This window comes from Eubalaena glacialis, chromosome 16, assembly GCF_028564815.1.
Source record: "Eubalaena glacialis isolate mEubGla1 chromosome 16, mEubGla1.1.hap2.+ XY, whole genome shotgun sequence".
Classification (NCBI taxonomy): domain Eukaryota; kingdom Metazoa; phylum Chordata; class Mammalia; order Artiodactyla; family Balaenidae; genus Eubalaena; species Eubalaena glacialis.
This window is the reverse complement of record NC_083731.1, coordinates 11,978,204-12,000,417: the sequence shown is the minus strand read 5'-3', so window position 1 is coordinate 12,000,417 and position 22,214 is coordinate 11,978,204. Positions and strand designations below refer to the sequence as shown.

The following is a 22,214-nucleotide window of genomic DNA, read 5'->3' as shown; positions in this document are numbered from 1 at the left end:
CCCAGACTTACAATTTTCCCACTCATAGTTGTTGCTTGCAGTGTCCACCTGGAGCCCTTAAAAACAAAGTAAGTTTACTGCGTCATTTGGGAATGTGGGTTTTAAACATTTTATAAGTCAGTGCAGAGTCTTTTCCAAATCAGGAATGAGGTCTGAATTGCTATGGGGTTTAAAGATGTTTTTCAATATGAGGCTCCTCTCCCAGCTCCATGGTGATTGTAGGTAAGAAGAAACAACTTGCATTTCTGCTGTTCAGCTAACAACATATAGCACTCCAACCACTCACGAAGAGCCTACAGAGTACCACTTTGAGATAAGCTCTCCTTCATAAAGACAAAAATGCATTTCTGAGGTTTGCTGGGAAGCTGACATCACCTGCAAGGTGAAAGCATCTTCACACCCTGAGGATATTTTATGTTCACTGGGATCAAAGTTTCAGGAACATTATTACTGTTAAGAGCCTACTGTTATGTTAAAAAAAAAAACACAAAAAACAAAAAAACAAGAAGGGAGTATCATTGTCATTAAAGTAAATTTTAAGAAGTAAAATGGTGATATAATGCAAATGTGAAAAAAAAAAAAAAAAGAGCCTATTGTTGACAGCCTAGGTTGTCCTAAAATGTAATTCCATCAAGAGAGTGATGGATTTAAACCTGGGCAGCCTAGTTATATTCAACCTATTTTGTAGTAAAAGATGAGGCAGGACTGTACAAGTATATGTTATATATTCCATGGAGAACTGGATATGTGAATTTTTCAACATAATCTATCATCTCTACTAGGAGAACATCATAGAAAGTCAGGAAACATGCTACCGGCTGAGTTCTTAATATAAGCCAGTCACTGATTACTTACTATACATTCTCTCTTTTGATCCTCACAGCCTTGTCCTGGGTTATTACCCTTTCAGAAGGGTTAAAGGGTTACACCAAGTCACACAGATAAAAGGTGTTCAGTGCATTTCTAGTGCAAGCCTGATTCTAATAACCAGTTCCCGCCCAACATGCAAAACTTGTTAAGATGTTGGTCTAAATTCCATACTTACAAATAAGGAGATTAATGTCTATACTCAGTTTTTTCCAAGAGATGGTTTACCCTTTTAATAATCCTTCCTGCACAATAAAACCATACATGTGTGTAAATTTCTTCTTAAACCCCAGTTTTTAAAAGAAAGGATAGCTTATTACTTTGGCTACTGAGCATCATGCATTGGGTTTTCTAACCCTATTTAGAAAAATTCCTAGGCACGCATCTTCCAGCTGTGGGAGAAGGAGCAGGGTGACAAGTCAGTGATGTGTTCTAGTTCCTGCTCTGATAAGAATGACTTTGGCAGGCATTTCACATTTCTGGATGGTGCTTCTAGCCCAAGAATCCCATTTCAGTGTGGAAGATATCAAGTCCCTCTCAGTCTAAATATTCTGTGGATCCCATAAAAGACAATACAGCTTTTACATGCTGTATCAGGAGAAAAGCTCTGTATCCTCACTTTGACTGGCAGCAGTCCTGGATACTTGTCTTTCCCAAGGCTCCTTTACTCGACCCCACCTACTTTTCTTCATTGTTTTGTCACAGACATGTGGATAGAACCATCTAGATCATTTAAAAAAAAAAAAGAAAGAAACCCAAGGTGATCTAACAGTTACCAAATAAATGAAATATAAAAAAGGAACTGGAAGAGAACATTTTCAGGAGCTAAACACTAAGTAAGTACAGCTTGCTATGCGGTAATGCCCGAAGAATGTTTTGTTAATGAAGATGTACAGAAACACAGTTTCATATTACCTGCTGATCAAACAAGGCCCAGAACATGGGGAGAGGAATATACAGGAACATCACTCTTGTAACCATCTTAATTTGCGATATCAGCCGCTCCTGCAGTTGGAGTGAGGGCGGGGACAAATCAGACATGACCTGTGCCAGAGCGCTCAGCCAGTGCTATTTTCAGCGTAGACATATTTGCATCTAGAGACAAGCTGGGAGGTGAGTAATTGGTCCAAGAACCCTATCACAGGTTTCTTTAGAAAACCCCAAATTCCTAAGGTGTTGAAAATCAGAGTGAAAACATCTTTAGGAGGTAAATTATTCAAATTTAAATGTAAATTCACTAAATGTAAATCCCACCACCATCACTTAACTCTTCCATATTCAAACTAAAGTTATGTGGTCATAATGACATATCACTAATGGCAGACTATTCCACAGGAACATCTGTGAAGAGGTAATATTGTGTCCAGATAAATTATATTCATTGTTTCTCAAGTTCTTTTCAATATAAATAAGCACTCTCACACAGAGTCTTATCTAAAATGCTAACAAAGTTTATGAAGATACGACTGATAATTCTGTCCATGTAGCCTATTTAATAATACGCGTTACGATCACTGGGGCCGCTGTAGCAATAATCATCACTTACGTCGTATTTCTCGGTAGCCCAGTCCAGCCAGTGTTCCCTCTTGGGAAATCTCTTACTCCGATGCCTAACCCTATTTTTGATGGCAAACTGAAGGAAGGAAGAACAATCAAGTTTCAAAACAGAACTGATTCCTTTATCAGTGCAACACATTTCAATGAAACTCCCTTTAATGGAAGACTTACGAGAGAAGCAAAATATAGAATTGTAGACGTTAGTATAATGACGATGCTAAAGGCATAACATGCATTTATTTCAAACCTCTCACTAACTGAGAGCATTTGAGCCGGGGTAAACAAAGTCACGCTGTTACTTACTACTTTACTCTCCGGGTTCTCTAGAGAGGAGCGTTCAGTAGAAATACAACACATGACACATTTGCCATTTGAGTTTTCTGGTAGCCATGTTAACAAGTAAAAGGGAAACAGGTGAAATTCATTTTAAGTATATTTTATTTAACCCAACAAACCCCAAATATGATCTTAACATGTACTCAATGTTAAAAAAATTAATGAAAAAATTTACATTCTCTTTTCATACCAAGTCTTCAAAATCTAGGGTATACTTCACGCTTACGCCACATTTCAATTTGGATGCTAAATTTTTATCAGAAATGTTTGATGTGTATTTACATTGCCTAAAATTTATGCTTGAAAAACTAGACTTACACACCTAAGTTGCTTCAAACATATTTAAAAGCTGTCCAATAACTGAATTGAGTACTGGTTTTGAAATTTAAGAGAACCCACTACATAGAAATACGTGTATAAGAAATTACATAATTTAAATTAATTTAAGTGAAATCCAATTTAAAATTCTGTTCCCCAGTTGCACTTGCCACATTTCAAATGTTCCATAGCCACACGTGGCTAGTGGCTACCATACTGGATGGTGAAGGCCTATTATAATGTATTACAGTCACACGAAGGAGAGGGAGAACTCACTACATAGAAACAGAATTAGAAGAAAATAAAGATTATAGTTGAACATATTTTAAAACATGGTAACACTGATCCAAAAAACATACCTACCTACCACTACCCATTACAAAATTAGAGGCTTCCAAGATTCCTTTTTTGTAAGATGCCTTTAGGAAAGCAAAGTGCATTCACAGTGATGTAACAGCAGGAGAAGGCGATGGTGATGCCAGCTGGGGACATGCATGTGACTTTGTGACTTAAAAGCAATAACTCAAAGCTACGAGATGACTTAGGATGCTGGGAAATAACAATATCATTCTCATGACTAAATAGCTTGAAGTTGTTCTTTTGGCATTGGGACTAAGTCATCAATTACTTAGGAAGAAAGAACTTAGAGATCACTGGAATTGGATCATTCCTATTAGACTGGAAAAAGCTTTTTGGTGGGAATAGCTCCAATGTTAGAGGAAAGTATAGGAGGAAAAGGGAATAGCAGCGAGGCGGGAGAAATTTTGACTTTGATAAAGCATACATGTATAGTTTAACACAGTAGCACCAGGAAAAGGGGAAAGTAAGTGACTAAAGTTATCTTAAGGCTGCCTTTACATCCAAAAGATTACCCACACTTAAAAAAAAAAAATGAGTGACACATTACTCCCTGATTATACAATGTAGATATTCCTAAAAAAAGAAAAATGGGTAGCACATTTGAGAATAAAGTTATTTGACTCCATTATTTAAAAATTCCTACACTCAATATTTATTTCCTGCCTTAAAATGTGCCTGTGTGGACACATACCATGTAGATGCACATGGAAGAAACCATATTCCTCATGTTCCTATTTGGTGAAGTAGTCTTGGAAACAAGACTTCTGATGGCTGCATAGTATGACATAGATGTACTATAAGTTAAACACTGTTCTATTTTTAGCAACTTGCTGGACTTCAATTTTTGTCATAAATTTTTTTCTAAGTATTACATACATTGATAATCTTTTAATGTGAAGCTGTGTTCATTTTTAAAAGTTATTTTCTTGGCCTTAGTTCCTGCAAGTAGGATTACTGACACTTTCCACACTTCAGACTCTGGATATACACTATGAAACCAGACCTCTCCATTTTTGTTTCACTGCTCCCTGACAAACATCAGATGTTGTCTGTCATTTTGAGAGGTAAAGAGTCCCTTTGATTTGTTTTTCTTTCACCACTGATCTTATTTTATAAGTTCGATAGCCATTTCCATTCCTCCCTTTTTGAATTCTGTTTGTGTCCTTTTCCATTTGGTGAGTTTTATAAGAAACTTCAATTTATCAAAAAAGGAAAGAACACGAATAAAATGTCTAAAGGAAAGTCAAAGGTTCATTGAATTTTAATTTAAAGGAGGTAGAAGGCTCTGGGGTGACTAAATGTGATTGAGAGAGAGGACTACTGAAATACTTACCCCAACACAGCTGGCGACTTTAGCCATGACATTACCCTGGGGCTGGACGTTCTTGTACATTCCACTGCCAATGACAAATACAACTGGGGAGGGCAAAAGAAGATAAGTCAACAGGGAGTTTGACAGAACTATCTGTGAACTAGAATATGTGTTTTTATTTGAGTTACAACCTTGTTTTGGAAATACCGGGATTACTCATAGAGTGGGTTTACCTCCCTCTCTCCTGGTTTCCAAAGTGCTTTTGATTCTAATAATCACAGCAGCTTCTGAGAAATATTATATTGTGTTCTCATATACGAACATTGAAGCCTAATACTATCTCCTTCCCAGAACTTGGGGCAGCTTGCAGACACTCGGTAGAGCTATTTGAGCACAAGTTCTATCCCTCTTTACAGGGATAAATGCTTTCACAAAGCAGATTAATGCATTATTCTACAAATACATAGAACACAACTTTAATTTTCTGGCTGCAATAGCAAGAGAAAGTTTCTTCTGTTTTTTAAATCTTCAGACAAAAATAGGAACTAATCTGTTGAAACTTCTACTTAATCATATATGGCAGAATTTATTCTGTGGTCATGGTACAGAAACAGTTACCATTAATTGCATGTGCAGTTACAGTTTTACAAAAAGTTAAAAGTTCTTTTTCAATGAGGCCATTCTTCCATGGACCTTCTTAGAAAATGCATAATACTGTGAAAATAACTTAGGGGAAAAAAAAGCCTTTCTGCAAGAGACTCTGAAAACCACAATCCCTATGCTGGGATTTCTGATTATCCAATACCACAATTCAATAATTTTAAAACATCAATGAATTGTTTGACTTCTACTTGTTTTCCTCAATTTAAGAAGGCTTGAAGTTTTGACAAGTGCCAACTCTCAAGCATATCTCCAAGTATGTGCCTGGATTGTAGATGTTCTTTATAGTTAAAGGAAGAGAAGTTTACTTGTATTCTCACCCAATGCTAATTTCCCTCAATCCAGACATGGAATACCCAGTTGAGTATTCCATTTGAGTTTACCTCTTTTTGCCAACCAATATTTTAATCTTTAAGCTTCTGATTACCTAATGAACTTGTTCAAGCATAGCATTGTTGCCGATAGGAACTTCTAGAGATGGTGGTAAGGCATAGGATTTGGCCTCTTCTCAAATTCATTATAAGAAAAAGCATAATCTTTGATGTAAGGATGACTCATAGAGACGAAAAGAGAATTTACCTGATGCCAATTTAACACAGCATCTGGCATAAAACAATAGTTTTTGAAAACCTATCTCTTTACCCAGAATTAGAGGAGAGAAGGCATATATGAGCCTTCTGGGGGACAGTGGCAATATTTAAATGATTACAGAAGAAAATGGATGTTAAAAAGGGGGCTAATCCTGAGCTTTCGCCTAAGTGTAAGGATAAAGCTAAATTACTACAACATGAGCAAAAGAGATGAAAAAGGGCATACTCAATACTATTAAAAACTGGTAAAAAAAAAAAATCAGAGAACGTGATAGTGCTGACTGCTACCTCATCTGAGAGGGAGGAGATGCTATGAAGGCTTGAGACAGTTATTGGGTTCTGTTTCCTTCTTTTGCTTCTGTTGTAGATTGAACTGTGTTCTCCCCAAAAGATGTTGAAGTCCCTGTCCCCAGGACCTCAGAACGTTACCTCATTTGGAAATACAATATTTGCAGATGATCAAGTTAAGGAGAAGTCATTAGGGTGGGTCCTACTCCAAAATGACTGGTGTCCTTATCAAAAGGGGAAATTTGGACACAGATGCACGCACAGGGGGAAGGCCATGGACAGACTGAAGTTATACTGCCACAAGCCAGGGAACTATTAGAGGTAGCAGGGAAGCCTGGAAGAGATTCTTCCCTAGGGCCTTCAGAGGGAGCATGGCCCTGCTGACATATTGATCTTGGACTTCCAGCCTCCAGAACTGTAAGACAATTAATAAATTTCTGTTGTTTAAGCTACTCAGTCTGTGATATTTTGTTATGGCAGTCCAAGGAAATGAAGACACCTACCATCTTTTAAACTGGACTATCCCTTGTAGAAAACTCTTCAGACCTCCTAAAAAGCCAATGCCAAGAACTTATGTGCAAATGACTATACACATATATTCCTCCCAGAGGGAAGACAGTCTTGTAGAAACATTTAGAGATGATACGTTATGGAAAACTAGATGTTCACTGGAAATAATTAAGTGACAATTGGACCAGGTTGCCATGTCTTCAGGCAAGTTGTAGATAAGCACGTGTTGATAAGAACAAAAGCTTTCAGCCATGGGTTCACCTAGTCTAGCAGATTCTATCACCTTCTTCTTAATCTGCCTAAATAGTTTCAAACCTTTAAATGTCCAACTCAATTGATCCCTTTTCCTCTAGACTCTTTTTTGATCCTACTTTCTCTGAAGCAATATGCCAACTCTACTTTCTTTGAATTCTCAGAGTATGTTTAACATGGGATGGCAATTCTTTGTATTACTTACTATTACAATTTGTTACATGAACTTTTAAAAACTGGTCACAACAATTAATATGAGGGCCTGACCTGATCATAGGACTGTATTAATTCAACTGATTTCTACTTACTCAGAGATACAGCCATAAGGGCAGCAGGAACCCCAAACGCCAGTGGGTAACAAGATTGTTTACTGTGAATTCCACATACTTGAACTGGGGAGAAATGACAAGATTAAAATTCATTATGGCAATGGTAATACTCATCTATTTCCCAGTTTTATAAATTCCTAACTGGTTCTTACATATTGTTTTCACTTAATGTTCTAGACTTATCCATTTATCTTACTGATGTCATTGCAAGTAGACTGTCATTGCAGTAGACTGATGTCTACTACAAGGCTGAGCAAATGGCTTTGTAGCAGAAAGAGCAGGAGGTGGAGGCGGGTTCTAACCTTAGCCACTAAATAGATGTCTGATACCAGCTAAGCCAAAATCAGTGGGAACCCTTATGTTCTGTGGACTTACTTAGCGGGAGAGATGAAAATGACCTAGACACAATAATGTGAAGAAAGTGGGACTCAGAAAGTAAAATCAAAGGGCCCTGGAAAATCAGGATTATATGTCCCTGAATTCATGCCAATTAGAAAACAATTAGATGATCCAGGGTAGGGGTCAATAAACTTTTTTGTGAAGAGCCAGAGAGTAAATCTTTTAGGCTGTGGACCTGTCCTAACTACTCAGCCCTGCCTTTGTAGGTGAAAGCAGCCATAGACAATACACACATGGATGGTCTTGTCCAGATTTCTGGATTTGGCCTGTGGGCCATAGTCTCCTAACTCCTGTCTGAAGATCTATTTTAGCTCTGAAATCCTAGGGTTGGTAGGGAAAAAATTAAGACTCTTGGAAGGGGCAACAGAGATTACTGGAAATCCTTTCAATGGAGTTCTGGAGCCTCCAGGAATCATCTGATCCTAAAGGGGTTTGTCTTTGTTTTTGACCAACTGTTTCACAGTTCTGCAGAGAAAGAAGTTAACTAGGCAGAAAACTATAGTCATGCACATGTTTCCTGTTCGTTACTGTACAAATGATTCCTATTCACAGCAATGTAAAATAATCCCCCCACCCAGTAAAGAACATAAATCTCTGTTAGTCAAATCCTTATTTGAACTGATGCTTTCCAGTTCCCTCATTAACTAATAAGTTACATAAAATCTCTGTCATGCTGATGTTATATCTGTATGAGAGCCATGATTTTCCCTTAAAAATTATCCTATTACACATTTTCTAATTCAAACATGCACAGCACATATTCTAGTAGAACCTGGAGGCGGGGGAGGTTAGGGGGTGAGAAAACATAATATAAGAATAAAAGCTAGTAAATTTTCATACAAAGCAAGTTGGAATGGTTTTTAAGTGTCATCTTCAAAGCGCTACTACAGGCAGAAGTACATAAACTCCATAAATTATCTTCTTTCATGGTTTATTCTGACTCGAGGTGTGGACACGATAGTCCTGTTTTGGTCTAATTTGTCCCCAAATATTCCCTTCCACATGGGAAATTCATAAACCCTCAATGGAGTGCTGACAAGCACAAAAATATGAGCTGATGATAGATGCTGTCCCATTCTCTTCCTTGGGGGCAGTTCTTTTAGAAATATCTGAGATGATGGGAAAGCAAAGAATAAAACCTTGCCTGCTAAATTCTTCCTGACTCACTGAACGTCATTGGGGAGCAAAGCTTGAAGGCAAAAATGTCAACTATGGCCCACCTGGTGTGGTTTCCAAACAGCCTCTCTTGTCTTATCTCTTACCATGAGTAAGGACTTTGCATTAACAATAATTTAGAAAAATCGATTGTTATGCTAAGGACGGTTTAAATTTTTCAGGGGTCACGGGGATAAGGGATTCATATAAGATTAGGAGTTAAATCTTGAAAGAAAAGTAGCTGGCATTCCAGATTTCACTGTATCCTCTAGGATGTATGTGACAGCCGAGGCATCGTGGGAGAATTGAGGGACAGGACAAACCAACAAGGACTCAACCTTTTCACCTGACTTCTCTTCACAATTAAAAAAAGAAAAACCAAGGTCCACTTCAGATATTTTTTACCTCTGAGCATGGGAGTGATGATAGTAGACAGCAAACTTCCAGCATTAATGGCCAAATAAAAGATGGAAAAGAATCTGTTTCTTTGCTTTTCCTGTAATAAAAAAGGATAAGGTAGGATGACTTTGGCTATACAGTAACGGATCAACTGTAGCCGATGATCTGACTTGACTTTGAACTTAGCTTTGGTCAGTGTCTTACTTTCACGTGTACTTGAACAGCCTCCTATGGAGAATACACTTTGACTGTGGAATTTGATTCCTGGGTGTTTATAATCACTTACATGGAGATGCATGCTCTCACCTGGCCCTTTTCAAACTGATCTCCACCAAATGCAGACACACAAGGCTTTATCCCTCCGGTACCCAGAGCTATCAGGGCCAGGCCAACCATGGACAGTGCCCTAGGGAAAGAGGTGAGTATTGCTGAAATGTGAGATCCTTAAAAGCATCGGCCTCCCTTTCCCCTAATTTCCCTAATAGGACCAGGCACACAGAGAAGGGATTCAACCTGTATGAGAAGATAATTCACAGAAATGCAGTCTTGACAGCTGAATGAAACTTGAACTCAAGGGCCTTCAAATTCATACTTTTATCTAATAATTTACCATCTAGAAAATTTAAAGAAATGGCTTGAATACGGAACAAAGATTTATGTATGGAGTTCTTTTGTAGCCTTATGATTTTTAGCAAAAGAATGGGTAAGTGAAATTTTAAGCATTGTCTCTGGTACAGTCATAATAGACTAATAATAGTCATTAAAAGACATTAGAAAACATGATTTAAGTGCAAAGCAGAATAGCAGGTTATGTAGTAGGATCTTAACTTGTTTACAAAGTACAGAAGACTGAAAAAAGTAGAGCAAAATGTTTTTTATTATAACTTTTTAGAATAAAAAAGATTATTTATAATAATAAAAGGGATTAAAGAGTATTTTTTAAATTTACTTTTGTGTTTTCCATGTTATCTGTGTTTTATCTCCTGAATTGAAAAAAAGCACTCACAGAATTTACCAACCCTCATTTTGTAGTTTTGTTAGATTTACAACAGGTTACTACAAATTTCAGGTTTTATAAGTGTTTATTCCATATCTTCTTGATTGCTAATATTGTTTTAAAATGCTAAAAAAATATTTTATGAAACAGATAAAGTCAAGGAAGATACTGCACAAAGAAAGAATTCTTTAAAAAATCATGCCCATCTTCCTAGATTAACTGGCAGAAGCACCTCTTTCATCTTGCTTGCCTCTTAAAACAACTTGTGTTTGGTGGTGTCACTCTGAGCATTTTAAAGGACAACAAAAACGTGGCCAATTGAATATTATATACCATGCACTCTCGTGAGGATTGTAGGCAGGTTTCAATACTAACCCCGTGAAATAAAATAAGTCACTAAGCTTTCTTGAGTACCTACTGCTTGCCAGGCAGTGTTCTAGGTGTTCTACCTGGATTAACGCATAGGCAGGTACTATTACAAATGAGGACACCTGGGCACAGAGGTTAAGAAACTTGTTGAAGATCAATAGTAGTAAGAGGCACAGGCAGAACTTGAACCCATTCAGCTTGGCTCCGAAGTCCATGTTCTTAATTGATATTGTAGATTAGAAAATTGAGGTGTGGAGGAGATAAGTTGGCCTATGTCCTACAGCTCCTCTGTGGGACTCAGATCCTGGAAATCTGAGCTGTGGATTATACCCTGCTTATACCCACTCCCCTCCACCTACACAGTTCCCTGGGGACACCACGGGTTCACATCCAGGGACCTAGCCTGGATGGCAATCTGCCTGACTAACAAACCAGAAACACAGATACTGCAGATACTAATTTGAATTTCAATAATATTTTCCCAACCCATTAGGTGGTTTACTCATAGATCGAGGAATCGAAGCAAAAGAACAGGAAACGAAATAAATCTTTACAACTTGTCTGCTAGGCCAGACTGCCATGAAGGGAAATTCATCTCACAGAGGAGCAGTTGTCAGTAGCACTGTTCATCAAGAAAGCAGAACATAGGGCTAGAAAAAATACTTATGAAACTGAATTACCGAAAAATGAGCAGAAATGTGGTACAAGACAGAAAATCAAAGGTACAGAGTCTTGAGGAAACCTGGGGCAATTGAGGATCAAGGTCTGTGGGAGTTAATCTCCCTCTAGGGAAGATCGAGATTAATACAAACATCCTGTGCACTGACCATGCCTCATGGGAGATGCACCCAAGACACCAAGCCTTCAAGTGAGCAATGACTCCAGACAACTGTTAGGATGGTGACATACTGAGGACCCAACTCTGAGTCAGTTAAACACCTTTCTCTACACTGATGAGGGAGGAAAGGTTTCCTTACACTTATGGTGAAGGTTCAAGGAAAATGATTAAAAATTAGAGCACCAAAGGGGGGAGGGATAAATTAGGAGTTTGGGATCAGCAGATACCAACTACTATACATAAAATAGATAAACAACAAGGTCCTATTGTACAGCACAGAGAACTATATTCAATATCTTGTAATAAAACATAATGGAAAAGAATATGAAAAAGAATATATATATGTATAACTGAGTCACTTTGCTGTGCATCAGAAACTAACACATTGTAAATCAACTACACTTCAATAAAAAAAATTTTTTTTTTAAAATTAGAGCACCAAACAAGCAACTAGTGAGAGGATGGGGTAGGGCCGCAGTTAACATCAACTCACACGTGCACAGAAATGTTGTCAGGGGTTCCATCGTGGTTGAAGTCCGTGAGGTCATTAATTGAACTCACAGCGATGACTGCTTGTCCAATGGTGTAGACAATGGACAGCGACACAATTGTCCTGTGTTAAAAGAGGTCAAGAGAATCCAAGTTAATTGTACAAGAGCCATACGCTTCCTACGCCAGTGCAAAAAGGCCTCTGCTTCCAACTTTCAAAAGCCCAGTCACGATTCTCCTTGTTTCTCAAACTGGGACGATAACCTGATAAACCTTTGCAAGGCAGCCTGCTGAAGAATTCGGTCCTCAGCATGCAAGCACTGAGCAAAGTTTTGGCTGCGGGAACCTGGGGAGGCAGAAGATCTGTTCTTTCTTTCAACTATTTGAAAGACTCAGTGTCTATTGTTACCTAACTGCTGAAATGAGGACCTGTATCTTTAAACAGTCAGAGAGATTTATCTTGCACCTGGTAACAATATTTGGGCAGGAGTGGTCCATTGGTTACTTTTGAATTATACTGAGTAATTTTGAGATAGTGAATATTCCTGCCTCTGCCCATGTCATGCATTTGACCTGGAAGAGCCTTTACTTCCTTCTGTGTTAAGTCCAAGGAAATGTCCCAATGACCCGCCCCCTGCCCCCGCATCGAGCGCACTCCTGGAGCTCTTCCTGCAGGACTGGTTGAGCTTGTGGTCCAGCAGTTTGAGCCTTTCAGCAGCTGCGTTGTTTGGAGGGAGCTTTTTTGTTCTCCCAGCCCTTAATTTCTCACGCATCATTAACAACAGATGCTATCCCTACTACTATTTCAAGATGCGACAAAGATGTTATCAGTGTTTAGAGGAGGGAAAAAAATCCTACCGATGCTACTTGCAATCACCCTGCCGAATGCCAGGCACTGTGCTGAGCTCGGGCAATACGAGGATGAGCGGAAACAGGGCCTGGGACTCTCTCCTAAGAGTTTTACGTTCCCTGATTCTTCGTTCCCCTAGCCCACCCTCCCAAACCCCAAAGCTTATCATTACTTGTTGGCTTGCTCGTTAACAAGAAAGCTGCCACGACTCACTTGAACTTCCCCAGCCAGGAGTCGGCAATGAGAGCTCCGAGAAGGGGCGTCACATAGCACAGAGCCACAAACGTGTGATAGATGGCGGTGCCCAGATTGTCGTTCCAGCCGAGGAAACGTTGAAAGTACAGAATCAGGATCGCTTTTTGCCGAGAGTGGTGGAGGAGGAGAGGGCAACAAAGTTAGCAGTGGCTACAGTAACTCAGGCTCTTCACTGACGGGGGGCGGGGAGAGTGTTGAAGAGTTACCTCTCATTCCATAGTAGGAAAATCTTTCACAGAACTCATTGATCACGATGAAGAAGATGCTCAAGGGATAACCAAAGCAATTCTGACAAAGAGAAACAGTCTGCGTTTGAAACAAGCTCCTTGCTGGTCCATATTCGCCAACGAGGGCTAACGGCACGGAAAGTAGCGGATGCGTGTTTAGTAACTTATCAGAGGCACTCCAGAGGTAGAATCAAGAATTAAAAAGTTTTAGTGAGGTGGATGGAGTTAGAGTCTGTCATACAGAGTGAAGTAAGTCAGAAAGAGAAAAACAAATACAGTATGCTAACACATATATATGGAATCTAAGGAAAAAAAAAAAAAAGGTCATGAAGAACCTAGTGGCAAGATGGGAATAAAGACACAGACCTACTAGAGAATGGACTTGAGGATATGGGGAGGGGGAAGGGTAAGCTGTGACAAAGTGAGAGAGTGGCATGGACATATATACACCACCAAACGTAAAATAGCTAGCTAGTGGGAAGCAGCCGCATAGCACAGGGAGATCAGCTTGATGCTTTGTGAATACCTAGAGGGGTGGGATGGGGGGGTTGGAGGGAGGGACATGCAAGAGGGAAGAGATATGGGAACATATGTATATGTATAACTGATTCACTTTGTTATAAAGCAGAAACTAACACACCATTGTAAAGCAATTATACTCCAATAAAGATGTTAAAAAAAAAGAAAATAAACACAAATAAAATGATAAACACACACACACACACAAAAAAAGTTTTATTCCCTTACACTCTACATAGAGACAACAATGAAATGAAGATTTTCTTGTTTTATAGTTTTACTGTTAGTCTGAGAAAAGCTAGACAGGCAGACCTCAGAGATATTGTGGGTTTGGTTCCAGACCATCGCAATAAAGCAATAATTGCAATAAAACAAGTCATACAAAGTTTTGGGTTTCCCAGTGCATATGAAAGTTATGTTTACACTATACTGTGGTCTGTTAAGTGTGCAATAGCATTATGTCTAAAAAAATAAGGTACATACCTTAATTTAAGAATGCTTTGTTGCTGAAAAATGCTAACCATCATCTGACAACACAGGGTTGCCACAAACCTTCAATCTGTACAGAAACACAGTCTCTGGGAAGCACAATAAAACGAGGTATGCCTGTACACAGCATTTCCTAAAGAGAAGAAATGTCACACAGGAACTCAGGATGGTCCCCTCATTGGTGTGAAATGCATGAGGTGCATTTGTTAAGCGAATAAAGCACAGCTGTGAACATTTACGGGCAAAACAGGTTGTAAAGTTTACATCATGAAGCTACGTGGAGAAGTAGAAAGGATACTCACCTGCGGTATGGACATTCCTGAAAGAAAACAAAATGCCACCGTTAAAGTCGAGTACTTAAAGTGCTTTTGGCTGAGTTAAGCTCAGACCCTCCGTGTCGGTCAGGCCGTCGGGTGTGTTGTCCAGACCCTCCGGCCCTGTCCACCATCCCAGTCCCAGGCCTGGGCCGCTTCTCCGAGTCGGGTTGGGCTGGTGGCTGCATTTTCTTTCAATCACCTGCTCGGGCAACTCTCGTGTGTGGTCAGGATGGAGAGCCAGAGGCTCAGAGAATCTGCCGAAACCATTTCGTCCTTAAAAGACTTAAAAAGGCTGCCCAACGCCCACGGGATAGAATCCAAACTTCACCGTCCCACAAGGTCAGAGGGTTTGGATGGGGGTTAAATAGAAAACGCTTAAGAGTGCCTGCTACACAGTGAGGTCCGACGCCCATCCTGTTCCCCGGGCCGCCCTTCCTCCCACCCGGCCCCGGCACACAAGGCTCCCGGGACACGCCACGCGCACCCGCCTAAAGTCCCCAACAAGACAGCGACCGCTTTGCCAGGAAGCCTCCTTTTAACGTGCCCCTTCCCTTCGCGAAGCCGCCTCTGACCTCCCCTCGTTACCAGAGGGCGATAACTAGCAGTTTCTGTGGCCGCCTCTCCTCTGCTGGAAGTACCACGTGGTCTCCATCCCCACGTCCCCAGCGTCTTTGCATCAGAAAAGTGAATTAGGAGAACAGGAAGAAAATGGGTGAGAATCCAAGTGAGTTGGTACAAACCGGGTGCCCCTGACCGCCTTCTAAATCCTAGCTGTACCCTTCATCCCCTCTGTTGCAGCCCCTGCTTTTCTGTCTCCGCTGAATTTTGGCCGGAGCTGACTGCAGCCTCACCTGCGCTGCTCCCGATACCAACACTTTGGCCCGTATTTATCAGGGTCTGTCACAGGCTGTTCCACACGCCCACCCCTCTCCTGCAGCTCCTCCTCCAGCCCCACTGACCACAGCTTAGAGTCCCCCGCGGAGTTATGGATCCCACAGCAATGGTTCTCAGACTGGAGGCTGCCTCAGAACCAGCCCCAGGGCTTAGGGGGAGCAGGCTTCTGGCCCCCACGCCCAGAGCTGCGGTCCCTGTAGGCCTGGCGTGGTCCCTCGAGCTTGCTTTTCTAACAAGTTCCAAGGGGATGTCAGTGCTGCTGGCCCAGGGACCACACTCGGAGAATCACACGCAGGCTGCGAGGTCGAGTTGCCTGACCGATCTACGTAAGTAAGTTTTATCCCTGCCCTGTCCCCGAGCACCAGAGAGACCCTCCTGTGCCCTATGTCCCGGGGTCAGGGGCGGGGGCGGGGAGGGAACCGGATACAGAAGCCGACGGCACGCTGGCGTCTCCACCACGGCCCCCAGCGCCAGCTCTTACACCTTCCCCGTTCTGGGCCTTTCCTCTCGGACCTGCCACCTTGTGTTTTCATCATGTGCAAGTCCAGGGCCCCATCCCACAAGAAACAACACTGCAGCTCTGCCTGAGGAACTCCCTTCTGGGCCTGGACCACGTGGTCCTCCAGGCACCCCTTCATCCCGTGGGCCGGGGTCTTCCTTCCTGAAGCCGCTCACGCTGGGCTGTGGGTATCCGCACTTCCCCAGCTCAGCACGGCCTCACGCCCCACACCAGACAGTCTCCCACTCTTGCCCACTTAAGAGCAGTGATGCTATTTTAGTCCTTGTCCTAAGGTGGGAAATATTAAAATTCTGGAAGGAGGTTCTTCACCACTAATAGACTGGTTTTCTCCCCAGTTAGACTTCCTTGTGGGAAGGGGCTGCTCTCAGGGGCAACATGTGAAGAATGTGGGCATGGGGTCAGATGGGTAATGGGATCTCAGTCCTGACCCCCCGTGACCCTGGGCAAGCCCACCTCCCCTGTGGACAGCCTGCCTATCAGATGAAGATAACGCCACCCACCTTCTAGGATGGCTGTAAGAGTTCCACGCGGAAAGCCCCAGACCAGGGCTCGATGGGTCCTTCAGTGGGAGATGCTACCACGTCAGAATCCTCAGCCCCTCACACGGTGTTTTCCAGAGTGCAAATTAAATGTTTGTTGAATGAATACATATTCCAAAGAACCAGCCACATCAGTCATCAAGTACCGTGTTCATATCCTGGCTCTGCCACTTAGCAGTTCCATCTGCCCCGCTAGCCTCCTTCTGTCGGTGAGGCTGACCTGGTGGGTTTCATCAGTGTCCCCATGTCTTCCCAATCCCCATAGAGTTTGGCCAGTGGGGAGCCGTGGCAGAAGGTCAGAGGGTCAGGGTGTTCCTCTCCCTGGGCGTGGGGGCCAGAAGCCTGCTCCCCCTAAGCCCTGGCTCCCAGGCCACCTCAGATGGCTGAACCCTCAAGTGTCAGCCACTGCGCCTCCGAGGTCGGCCCTCTCTCTCTCCACACGACTCTCCTTCCGGGTTTCCATCCCGGTTTTGTACCACTTCCTGCAGGTGGTAACAGTAAGGCCGATACGCCGGGTACCTGCACCATCACTTACGGTGCCCTGCCCCCCACCCGTCTAAATGTCTTTCTGTGAATAAACGCCCCTATTTTGAGTATGCCATCGGTTTCCTGATGGGACCATCGTGGACAAACAAGCCACGTTTCATCACCAGACCCTACATGTTGCCGTGTTTCATCACCAGAGTGGGGAGACGGCCACTCTGCTGTGAAATAAAAGGACCTGCCAGGAAGGCGCTTTTGCAAAGTTCTACAGGATGAGCCTGTTGTCAGTATTGGAAGCCTGTTTCTTTGCTCCGTCTTCTTGAGGATCTAGCAGGACCATACGACGCTCTGCCTACTTAGACTTCAGATAATGGAGCCTTACCGCTGTCTCCCAAAGACCAGACAAAGCAATGAGTATCGTCCACACAACGGCTCAGGTTGGTTCTTGCAATGGGCCTTCTAGAGAAAAGCAGGAGGAGGGTATGAAAATCCAGACTCAACAGAGGCAGCCTGGAGCTTTGCTGCAATCATCTCTTTCACATGTTTCTCAGAATTTTGGTTTGCAGGGAAAGACTTCACCTGGCCAGGCTAGCACCTGTAATTTTTTGGCTAAATATTACTTAGCACCAATTATTTGCTAAATAATAATGGCAAAGGTTTTGTTTAGCTCAAACATGAATAGGGTTACAGCAAAGAGATCTTAAACCTTATTACAACAACCGTCGGCACCCAGAACTACATGATGGAAAATGAAATTCCTGAACTCACTCAAGTGAAAATCTGAGATTTAGTACCCACTCATCGCTCAGGAAGTTTTTTTCTTTTCTGAAAGCTGTGTGTTCCAAAGAAACACTTTTATTGCCGTGGGGCAGAGGTTGCTAAGCTCTTCTTTTATAGAATTCAGAGCTACTTACTGGATGTAATACTGCAGTCAGCATTTCTTAATACACCCGTGTCCTCTCAGGATTGCTGTCTGAGGAAGCTAAGTGCGGAAGGGGGGGTTACGTTGAGCCTTAAGTCTGAACTCAAATTTCAACTGTCACAAGATTCTGTTTACTTTGGTAGAGTTGGGTCTATTGTTGATATCCTGATAGTAAATCTGATCGGAATACTTGAGTGGTCCGATGTTTCTAGCATCCTTCATGGGTCACTTGGTTTTAACTACTGATCAGAGTAAAACAGCTTAGCCAGTCCCGGCATATAGTAACCGTGGAATCAATGCTGGCTCTTACTGTTATTCTAAGCCTAGCAGTGCTTTTGTCTCTCTTTTGGCTAAAGAATTTAGTAAAATAAGTGTACATTATAAACCTCTATGATTACTGACTTGTGAGGACAGCAGGAAAAACCAAGAAAGACACACTATTGCTCCCCACTAGTTGACAGAATCTCTCCATTAAGGTGACTATTTCCTACTATTTAACGAAGCACATTCCGTATTTTGAACCATTTAGGGATGGAAACCCTAACTTTAATGTTTTATTACCTACCTAGAAACTGATAACTCCCTCAGCAACATGATGGGCATAAGGAGTGCTTTTCTAGGATTTAGACTTGGGAAGGGAAGGAAGAGGCATCTTTGCTGGATCTAACAGAGAAGCTCGCACCTGCATGCAGAGAGAAAAGTATTCCCTATCATCGCCGGGAGGGAAATTGAGGGAAAGATGTAAGTACTGTATGATGTGTTGGGGATGACATTTCTGAAGTCGCATGGTGTGGGTGGCAGAACAGTGGTCACCCGAAGATGTCCTCCTCCCAATCCCCAGGGCTTGTGGATATGTTACCCTCCACGGCAAAAGGGACTTTGTAGGTGTGATTCATTCAAAGACCTTGAGATGGGGCGTTTATCCTGGATTATCTGGGTGGCCTCAGCACAATCAAAAGTGTCATTAAAAGAGTCAAAGGAGGAGATATGAAGACAGAAGCAGAAGTTGGGGTGACAGCAATTGCTGGAAGGCCACCACGAGCCAAGGAATGTGGTGACCTCTAGAAGCTGAAAGGACAAGGAAATGGATTCTGTCCCTTGAGCCTCCAGAAGGAACCAGCCCTGCCAACACCTTGATTTTGCCCCAGTGAAACCCATGTCAGACTTCTGACCTCTAGAGCTTTAAGATAATAATTTTGTGTTGTTTTAAGCCACTAAGTTTGTGGTGATTTGTTACAGCAGCCATGGGAGACTAATACACATGGGTTTGCCTCAAGCTCTGTAGATGTAGGTTTCATCACTATTTACATAGATATAAGACTCAAACCTCCTAGCAAGTTTTGTTTGTCAGCAACATGTCCTTTTATCATTTGTTTTCCTGAGCTACATTTTCTATCTGAGGGCTTAGGAGTCCATACTAGGCACCTGCCTTTTTGATGGGATTTGGCAGAATCTGTACTTGCTCAGCTGCCTTCTGGTTTCTGACTCTTCATTACCCATCTCTAAAGTGGGGATGCTGCCTTACAGGGTGGCCACCAGGAATAAGGGGGTCTGAAAATGGTTTCATAAACCAGGAGTAAAACGAGTTTCCTTGATTATGGCTCTTTTAGGCTGTGCATATGCCTCACAAAGTCGGTCACATGAGACCCCAGGGGACACAATGCTCCTGCTAGAATATACTTAGCCTCACTCTTAGCAGAAGTAGTTTCTGAGTTAAGGTGAGAACTCCTCTCACAATATTACCCCTGCAGTTAGTAGATGGAAGGACATGGGACTTTGGAATCAGCTTGGAGACATTCTTCCCAGCCATGAGGCTCTGGTCAAAACACTCAACCACTGGCCCTCCATTTCTTCATCTAGAAATGCTAACACCTTCTTTGCAGGTTGGTTAATAAGATCGAAGCTACATTAATAAGATGAAGTTTGTCACTTACTGCATCCCATGAAGACATCTGGGTAGTGTGGATGGATGTTTGGAATGGACTGACTTTAAAATAGGGACAAGAATTTGCCATGGGGAGCCCTGGCAGGGGTGAGAGGTGGCCCTTGAAGAAAGAGGCCGTCCCCTCCAGGGTTGCTCTCATTGACCAAAATCAGAAGGTCCTTATGATGTCACCTGGGGAAATTAGGTCATGGGATGAGGAAGTTGTGGACAGAGAAAAGTCAGACTTCCCAAATACAAGCCACAGTGGCAAGCACTGACTTTCAGTCAAGCTGTTTTCAAATCGGCAGCATATAGTGCGTGACTCTGTGAGTGGCTGCAGGGGTTAAAGGAACATTCAAAACTTCTCCAGCACAGCGGTTCTCCAGGTTCTCCACGTGTGGTCCCTGCACCAGCAGAAGCAGCTCCTGGGAACTCCATGGAAATGCAAACTCTCAGGTCCAGCCCAGACCCATGGAATCAAAACCTCAGAGGGTGGGGCCGGCTGTCTGTGCCGGGCGTATAGTTTGCGAGCCACTCGCTGCCCCGGAGCAGAGCTAGGGAGCCACACAGGAGAGGCTGGGGCGCAGGCAGGCGCTGAGCATCGCTCACGTCTGGGTGATCAGCTCCTATGATGTGATTCTGGCCTCGGCTCTTCATTCCCTCTTTCTGAGCTCTGCCCTCCGTTCACCAGCACGACGGTGACAAACAAGACGCCTTGCCTCACCTTCCTGTCCCCTGCCCACCCCACTGACCTGAGCGTCCCAGGTGGAGGCTCTCAGGACTGCCCTCAAACCTCGCTGGTTCTGCTACCTGCAAGGCCAGGCCTCCCCTGGGGACCTGACTTCTGTCATCCTCCACCCCAGCAGTCCAGCCAGGCCTCCTACTTCTCCCTCCCTCCAGGCTCCTTCATGGCTCCTGGCAGCATTAGGGCAGTTAGCGCCGCCCCACACACACACACTCCCCCCTCGGTCTCCCCACTCCTCTCTCCCAGCTTAGATCCCTTTAGCCTCTTTACAATCACCCCAGACACAGCCAGCTGTTCTGACTTCTGGAAAGTGTTTCAGAGCCTCACATATCATATGATCCCCCCCACCTTTTCTTCTTTTTTTTTTTTCAGAAAATAAAGCGTGTGCCATTTCAAAAAGAGCCCAGCAGGACAGGCACCAGGCGTAACTGCAGCCGAGCTGAGTCTTGGTGGCGGGAGAGGCGGGGGGCCTGGTGTTGCACCCCTGTTTTGATGTTTTTTCCAAAATTGATCAGCTTTGATCAAGAAGTGAAAGGGCTTTTCTTTCCTTCAGTGGGCTTTTCCCACAGGAGTCAGGCTAGTTACAGAACAGGCTCTGCGCCTGTCACCCAAGGCCCTAGTTTCCAGAGTGGCTCTTCCTGAGGCTGTTTCTTGCCTGACTTGATTTTTTTCCTTCCTGGAATGTCTGGCCACATTTCCCACCTCAGGGTCCCTGCTCCTCCGCATGGCAGTTTTGTGTGCTTTAGAAAATTGTGATCTTTCCGGCAGGATCCTGCCCGGGAGGCAAGGCTTGTGAGTGGAGAGCGGCTTGGTGGCCTGGGCGGTGCCTTCTAGCCCCGGGCCCTCCTGCTGGGGCCCCCAGGCAGGGCGCAGCCTGCACACCGATGGGCAATGGCCCTGCCCACCCTTCACTTGTTTTTATAGAAATAGCCTCTTTTCCACAACTACCTCCTTCCCCACTAAGAGAGAATCTATTTTTCCTTTGATACATTGACAAATAGCTATATAAACACAGAACATACTGATGTATGGTTTTCCTAAAGCCATTTAATCAAGCTCCTGGCTGTCCTGCCGGCACTGCTGCTAAAAGCAAATGAGTTATCAGGCCTTTGAGAACTAAGAATTTCAACTAAACCCGAAGAACATGGAGCTGCTTTAGAAATATGGGGAAGCCAGTGCTAATGGGACAGTGTAGGTTTTATGACGCGACCCTGGCACAAGGCCATGGCAGGGGCTCAGCCTGGGGCGCTGGCGACCTTGTATCCACACAGCCCGAGGTGTGAGCCCAGATGCCGGGGCATGGGGCTCTCTGTCCAGCCCCAGAGGAGGCAGATGTGGGGTGTGAAACCGTCTGGCTGCAGCCTGGCACTGGCTCCTCGGCCACGGGGTCCCTCACCACCGTGCTGCCGTCATCGGCCCCTGTTGTTTCGGTGTCGCCCGTCTTGGCTAGTCTTCCCTCGCTGCCTGTGGGTGCAGTGAGCTGCCTCGTGGCATCTTGAGCCGCC

At 43.3% G+C, this 22,214-nt stretch overlaps 1 protein-coding gene across 1 annotated transcript in view; it reads right to left on the bottom strand.

Moving 5' to 3' along the window:
• The window catches only part of SLC15A1 (solute carrier family 15 member 1), a 39,215-nt gene extending 18,594 nt beyond the window's left edge, over positions 1–20,621 (bottom strand). The window contains exons 1-15 of the mRNA XM_061170906.1: positions 20,449–20,621; positions 17,501–17,577; positions 15,534–15,705; positions 14,755–14,936; positions 14,668–14,684; positions 13,337–13,418; positions 13,089–13,230; positions 12,030–12,149; positions 9,639–9,738; positions 9,339–9,429; positions 7,359–7,442; positions 4,772–4,854; positions 2,414–2,500; positions 1,783–1,872; positions 12–56 (exon numbers count right to left, since the gene is read on the bottom strand). Of these exons, the coding sequence (XP_061026889.1) occupies positions 12–56; positions 1,783–1,872; positions 2,414–2,500; positions 4,772–4,854; positions 7,359–7,442; positions 9,339–9,429; positions 9,639–9,738; positions 12,030–12,149; positions 13,089–13,230; positions 13,337–13,418; positions 14,668–14,684; positions 14,755–14,936; positions 15,534–15,705; positions 17,501–17,577; positions 20,449–20,621 (1,545 nt within the window). The remainder of the gene's footprint in view (positions 1–11; positions 57–1,782; positions 1,873–2,413; positions 2,501–4,771; positions 4,855–7,358; positions 7,443–9,338; positions 9,430–9,638; positions 9,739–12,029; positions 12,150–13,088; positions 13,231–13,336; positions 13,419–14,667; positions 14,685–14,754; positions 14,937–15,533; positions 15,706–17,500; positions 17,578–20,448) is intronic.
• Between the last annotated feature and the right edge of the window lie 1,593 nt (positions 20,622–22,214).